Source organism: Sinocyclocheilus rhinocerous, unplaced genomic scaffold, assembly GCF_001515625.1.
Source record: "Sinocyclocheilus rhinocerous isolate Xijiao unplaced genomic scaffold, SAMN03320098_v1.1 scaffold633, whole genome shotgun sequence".
Classification (NCBI taxonomy): Eukaryota; Metazoa; Chordata; class Actinopteri; order Cypriniformes; family Cyprinidae; genus Sinocyclocheilus; species Sinocyclocheilus rhinocerous.
In genome coordinates, this window is record NW_015654568.1 from 910792 (window position 1) to 918326 (window position 7535).

Below are 7535 nucleotides of genomic sequence, written 5' to 3' on the forward strand. Positions count from 1 at the left end.
GTTAAAAAATTCTTCTCCTCCTCATCCAGTCTGCTGTGGCTTGCCTCCATTTTGGAGCACCATCATGCGCGCACTTCCGCTTTGTGTAAACAACGCATGCGCGTGCTGACGCATGTCCGTGTTGACATAAGCAGCAGCGCAATGCGCATGCATTGTTTACATGAAGCGGAAGTGCGCGCATGCGTCGTGATACTCTCCAAAATGGAGTCAAGCCACAGCAGGCTGGATGAGGAGAAGAATTGTTGAACAAAGTCGTTATTTTTGTTTTCTTTGCGCACAAAAAGTATTCTCGTAGCTTCGTTAAATTATGGTTGAACTACTGATGTCATTTTTTCTTTTTTTTTACTGATGTGAGTTTTTTAACATTGATTTTACATTGACTTTTGGATGCACACAAGAAACTTTTTTGTGCCCTCGAGAAACTATTTACATGCGCATGGGAATTTTTCACATTCTTACGCATTACAATTTCTAGTTTTACATAACCTATTTGCTTTGTGCATCACTGCCATCTTACTATGAATAAAGTGAGAGCATGGATGTACATGAATTAATAGAGATCTACTTGCTAAAAATTTGGCTTTCCTTATGGTACCTCTAATATCAAGGCCTAATGTCCAATTTAGCACATCCTCTGCAGCAGCGGAGAAACCATGACACAAAATGGGCTGATAGCATAATACAGGTATGTGCATTGTTCTATTTGCCAAGTTTAAGGGTCTTCAAAACAAGACTGGTATTGTAAAAAAAAAAAAGTGTTCAAAATGTAGCTTAGGGCACTATGTCATATTTCAAGGCCTTAGGTCTCTTTAACACATATTATGTGGCGGCCAAGACACCACATCACGAAATGGGCTGATGGCACAATAGGTGGCTCAGTGTGCATTGTCCTATATGATAAGTTTAATGGTTGCTCGTGCACACATAAAAGTCTGTATATATTTTTTATTTTTGCAAAGGTCCTCGAGGCTATGTCATATGGTGCTAAGAATATCGTGAGAAGAAACCCAAAACGCAAAACATTTTGCATAATTAAAAAGTGCACCTTGAATTCATTCAGTCGTGTTTGACAATCACTAAAGAATCACTAAACAGCTGCCATGAAAACACTTCTTGTATGATAAACTTGTTTTCATTAAATTCTTTGATCATTTTTAAATATTTTCAATGAACCTGTATGCATGAAAATATATAGCTATCTTCATATTTTAGGTGTCATCATATTTGGGGCCTCTTGGCATGAAACATCAAATCCAGTACCTGCGTGGTGAGCTCTGTTGCCGGCTGTGGCTCCGGAGGGGTCTTCTGACTGTTGGCTCTCTTAGCCTGCTGCTGGTCCCACTTGTGTTCTCCTGCTGGGGAAAAGTGAACCAGGTCAGATCGGAATCGAAACAGCTGGAGACACTCCAACTGCCTGTGGTTGGAGTATCCGAACCTATTGACCTTCTCATTGGCTGGGAGAAGGTCAACAGGTTTGGATACTCGGATGGTTTCCATTCAAGCGTGCAAATTACATTTGATTTTGTTCAAAAGAGGATTGTAAATATAGGTTGGGAAAATGTAAAGAGAGCAAACATGATGGACTCAAAGTGCCAGTAGACTTGAGGGTGATATGGGTTCAGAAGAAGGAAAATGAAAAGTGAGAAGAGCAACGCCATGTATTGCCTGTTTAGGGCGCCTAACCGGGCTCCATCTCTGTTGAGCGCTGAGCCAGCTCGTAAAGCGCAATAAAAGAAAGAAAGGAGAACACGTCTGAGGTGGCCTACTTCCATTGCTGCCAGCTGGCACCATTGAAACCGAAAAAGAAAGAAACGTGTCATGCCCCAAGAGTCCTGATGCCCACACGCAGATGTTTCCCCAAAAAAGACCCACATACGTACTAAAGTTGTAGGACCCCCACAATGCAGCAGCTATGAGCCACCGCCCACGTCATAAAGCCTCTGGAGAGAGTGACACAACGGCCACTTCCACAGAACCCGAGAGAGAGAGGGAACCGCTCAGCTACTATCCGTAAAGGCAGCCAAGTTTCCTTCTCTGTTCCATATCTACACACCAGCACAGCCTCCATGGACCATGGCTAACCTCACTCCTGCTCTTATATTGGGCCGTAAAATTCCACTGGTGCCTCTATCACGCCTGCACTCAAATTCCTGCCAATATCTGGCCAACCCATTGAACACTGTAAGAGGAAGCAATGGAGAGGGGCAAATGAATGGCTGGATGTATAGAAGGACAAATGAATGTCCAGATAGACAAAGGAATGGCGGGTGGACAGATTAATAGACAGATAGACAAAGGAATGAAGGAAAGATGGATGGATGGATGGATGGATGGATGGATAAAGGAATCTCGGATGGTAATGGATGGATGGACAAAAGAATGGAAAGATAAAGAAATTAAGGATGAATGGAAGAATGGATGGACAAAGGAATGAACAATGTATGGATGAATGACTGAATGAATAATTTAATGGACAAAGTGGATTAAAGATTTAAGAAACAAAAAAATAGATGAAAGAAAGTGAAGGATGGACAGAAAAAAGGGACAGATGGGTGGACTCTAGGATAAACAAAAATGGATAGACAAATAAATTGGATGGATGGATGAATCAATTAAATAATTAATGAATGGATGGATGGATGGATGGATGGACAGACAAAGGAATTAAGGATGGATGGATGAATGATGGATAGATGGACAAATGAATGAATGATGTATGTATGGATGAATGACTGAATCGATGGACAAAAATGGATTAAAGATTAAATAAACTATAAAAAAATAGATGAAAGGATGAAAAAAAACTGAAGGATGGACATAAAAAATGAAAAGATGGATGGAATAATGGATAAACAAAGACAATTGTACGGATTAATGAATTAATGAACAAATGGTAGGATGGATGGATGGATGATAAGAGAGACTGAAGAATGAATAAAAGGATGAAAAAATGAAGGATGCACTGAAGGACAGATGAATAGAGAGACAAAGGAATGGACGGAAGGACTGACAGATGGACAAAAGAAAAGGTGGATGGATGGACAAAAGAATGAATGGATGGACAGGCAAAGAGATGGAAAGATGGAATGACGGACAAAGGAATAGGTAGATGGACAATGAAATCAATGTACGAACAGACAAAGAATGGATGGAAAAAAAACTGGATGGATGGATGGACAAAGGAATGATCGATGTATGGATGAATGACTGAATGAATCAAAGGACAAAAGAATGCATTAAAGATTAAAGAAACTAAAAAAAATAGATGAAAGGATTAAAGAAACTGAAGGATGGACAGAAAAAAGGAGTAGATGGATAAACAAAAAAGATAGACAAATAAATTGGATAGATGGAAGAATTAATGAAAGAATGCTAGGATGAAACTGAAGAATGAATGAAAGGATGAAAGGAATGAAGAGTGTACTGAAGGACAGGACTGAATGGACAGACCAAGGAATGGATGGAAGGACAAACAGATTAGGTGGATGTATGGACAAAAGAATGAATGGATGGACAGACAAATAGATGGAGTAAGAGAAACTGATGGAAAGATGGAAGGGCATACAAAGGAATAGGTAGGTGAACAATGCAATCAATGGACAGATGGACAAAAATTGATGGATGGAAGGAAGGAAGGAAGGATGAATGAATGAATGAATGAATGAATGAATGCCTGGATGGATGGATGGTGGATGGATGGACAAAAGAACAGATGAAAGGACAGTTGATGGACAAAAGAATGAAAGAAGATGAAAAAAAAACTTAATGGTGTGTTCCTACAAAACACAAAGCGAATGTGTGCATCGCGTCACTCGCTCTAGATTACTCGCGGGATGTTACTCGCGCAAACATTGCGCGATCAACCATGGTGGAGATAACTATGATTGCTGTTTTGTACCTGTTGTGGAAGTTCCAATTACGCCAGAAAGCCAAACGCCGACATGCCTGGGATCACAGCACCATCCAGAGGCGCACATAACTTAGTGAATTTCACTGTCATTCTCCAGGAACTGCTCTTGGATGACAGCCGCCTCCAGAGAGATCATGTGAATTTTCCGCTTCAATTGAAATTTTTCAGCGTGCGCAGAAGATGCGATTGAGGCGAATATAGCACGTTTGCAGCACACGCGACACGCACTCGTTGACCGATGCAAATTCGCCTCTATTCGCATCTTTGCATTGACTTTAAATGTAATCTACTCGCACGAATAATTAAATTTGCGTTTGGTGTGAACACACCATAAGAATAGATGAAAGAATGAAAGAACTTGAAGGATGGATGGACAGTAAAAGAAATAGATGGAAGGACAGGCATTGAGGCGAATATAGCACGTTTGCAGCACACGCGACACTCTATTCGCGTCTTTGCATTGACTTTAAATGTAATCTACTCGCACGAATAATTAAATTTGCGTTTGGTGTGAACACACCATAAGAATAGATGAAAGAATGAAAGAACTTGAAGGATGGATGGACAGTAAAAGAAATAGATGGAAGGACAGGCAGAGAGACATAAGAATGGATGGATGGAAGTATGAAAAGACAAAAGGATGGAAAGATGGATGGATGTACAAAAGAATAGATAGATGGACGAACAATGAAATCAATGGGTGGATGGAGCAGATTAGATGGACGACCGACAAAGGAATGCATGAATCAATAGATGGATGGATGGATAGAAAGATGAACTGACCTCTGCCGTGTCCTGTCCAGCATCCTTCACGTTTTGTCCCAGCAGGTACAGGAGATGTTCGCCCCGTGGGTAGCAATGAAGCCGATTCAGTCCGTCCGACCAGGACAGAGAGTTACTCAAATCGCTCTGACCGTGTCGCAGGCCAATCACGTCCATGAGAGACGCCAACAGAGCCACCTGAAGATCCTCCAACTGGCCTGTCAACACCAGCAGGACGAACGGACAGGCCTGTCCTGGAAACAGAATAGAAAAATAGAAACCACATTCTTCATTTCTTTTTATTAATTTAGTTTGTTTTATTTGTTTATCTGCAGCATTTAACTCGGCTCAGATGCTTGAAGATCCATCCAGAAATGCTCACTGGTGGGCCAAAATTAATAAAAATGAAAAAAAAAAAAAAATAGCCTTCTTCCTGGCTAGAATGCCAAGCACATGAGCACCAGGCAATCTTTTAATGGTGGCCGCTTCAATGACACACACACACACACACACCTGTTCGCGGTTCACACACACTGCAGGGAATGTTTTAATACTTAATGGTTGACGGCTCGTCACATGAGCTCCAACTGCTGCGATAACCGCATGGTGCCATTAAGACTGGTTCACCATGCCAGCAGCATTCTCATTACAGAGATCAAGGGTGTGTGTGTGTGTGCACTAAGCAGAGCTTAATAAATTTGTCTGTTCAAACTAAATGAGAGGTGATAATCACTGCCAATGAGCAAATATGGTTAAATGTTTATTATAAAGTTATGAGAAGCAGGATTTTGGACCATTGTTCTATGTTATTATTGTCATTATTAAATGTATTATTAAGTTATTATTTGTATAAATGTTATTAATGTTATATATTTAACAATAATAATAATAATATTTTTATTGTTACTTTTACATTAAAGAAAAAAAATATTTTGGAATATTTCACAATAAAAATGGAAAAAATTATTTAAGAAAAAAATAATAAAATATCATTGGGTTCTAGTTTTAAGTTTCCAAGTAATGTTGCAACTTGGCACTTTAAAAATACATTTTTTAATATTATGAAATATTCAACTGATGTGTGTTAATAGGTGTGTGTGTGTGTGTGTGTGTCAGTGTTTAAAATTATTTAAAAAATGTTTTAAACATTTCAAAGATTTTATTTGTACTTACTGTACAGATATGCTTCATCCAGTCAGAATTTAGAGCAGGTTCTGCTTTAAAATTTATAACAGTGACTTGTGCCCTACAAAAGCGTAATAACTACAGCTACATTTTTGATGGTCTGTACTATGGTCTGTATTAATTGTCATTTGTGAAATGTGTTTCTTCATTACACAAGATGACAAAAATAACTTTGATTTTCATCTAGAAAAGCTTAACTTTCAGCTCAAATGGATCCCTACCCAGAATGCTCCAGTGCAGGCCTCACCTGAAGTGTGTACGGTGTGCAGCACAGACAGCTCTTTCTGGAGCAGCCTGGCTTGAGCATCTGACACCATGAGGAAGAGGAGAGAAGGTGCGGGCTCCTCCGTGCTCGATAACAAACTGCCGTCACGGGCCAGTCCGCCGTCCCACACGCCGTACAAGTGCAGCTGAGAGCACGACATGCTAACGGCTACCTCACCCTCCCCATCAGCACCTACAAATACAAGAAACAAGCAGGATTATTCGACTTTGGTCCCAGATATTGTAAATATAGCATGATGAAGCTTTGGCGAAGTATAATCTTAATGTGCTTCTTTTCAAAGAGTTGTTCAAACAAACAAACCAAACTGACATCCCTAGTAAAAACAAAAATGTTGAGTACATGATTCAATGATTTGCTCAAAACATGCAAAAGATACCAAAAACTACTGGCATAGCCAAAGAGTCACTGAAGGAATCTTTTTGGTGAACAGACTTGAAAAGATTTGAATTACTGAGATGAATCAAAATCACCACCATTACTAGTCTAGTGACAAACAGAGAATGATGTTTTCATTTTAGACAGCATTGTATTGGACAAATCTGTCAACTCATTAATATTGGTGGTCTGTTTTCTTGTTGATTTGAAATGTGTAGCTAAAAGTTCACATAAAATCAAAATTGGCCTATTTACTTAAAAATGTTGTCATCGTCATGTGACTTGCACATTCACAACTCCTCTCCTAAAGCTTCATGGCATAGTAAAGTGTCCATCAGTTGCGCACTTCGAAATTTCGTCAGAAGCAGTAGGTCATACGAGAACTTTTCGTCTACGATATTATAAATACTACAAATTTGAATATACTACTTTTTTCACATATTGTTTTTCACCTACTGTATAAGCAGACATTTTCATATGCAGGGTTAAGGTAAAGGGTTAGTTCACCCAAAAATGAAAATTAGTCGATAAATTACTCACCCTCAAGTCATCCTAGGTGTATATGACTTTCTTCTTTCAGATGAATCCAGTCGGAGTTATATAAAAAATTGTCTTTGATCTTTCAAGCTGTTTAATGCCACTCTGTGGGTGTTGCATGCTTCAGTCCAAAAGAAGTTAAATAAAAAGCACCCATCCATAAAAAAAAATTTAATGATAGCTATATTATCGTTAAATGTAACCAATGGACGAACTGCAATTAGAATTGCAAGCTGCAGTTTTGTCGTCTGCTGCTTCAAATTCTCAAATTCTTTAAAGTCAGGTGGATTCTGATTGGCTGAAGGGCTGCACAATTAATCAAATTTCTAATCGCGATTACAATTATGGATGCCACAATACCAGTTAGAGTGTTTTCAGCTTGTTTATTTTCATATAAAAATACGGCATGGAGTTGCATCAAACAATGAATGAATGAATGAATGATGCATTTATATAGCACTTTATTGTGTATTGCTGTAC

General features: G+C 39.1%; 1 protein-coding gene across 4 annotated transcripts in view; it reads right to left on the reverse strand.

The window, feature by feature from the left end:
- LOC107717676 (sentrin-specific protease 7-like) overlaps positions 1-7535 on the reverse strand; it is a 38939-nt gene that overhangs the window by 10524 nt on the left and 20880 nt on the right. For 3 of the 4 annotated variants that reach the window (XM_016524515.1, XM_016524514.1, XM_016524512.1), the window contains 3 exons: positions 6105-6314; positions 4694-4926; positions 1261-1355 (listed from right to left, as the gene is read on the reverse strand). In XM_016524515.1, the coding sequence (XP_016380001.1) occupies positions 1261-1355; positions 4694-4926; positions 6105-6314 (538 nt within the window). The remainder of the gene's footprint in view (positions 1-1260; positions 1356-4693; positions 4927-6104; positions 6315-7535) is intronic. The other variant, XM_016524513.1, reaches the window with a different exon arrangement.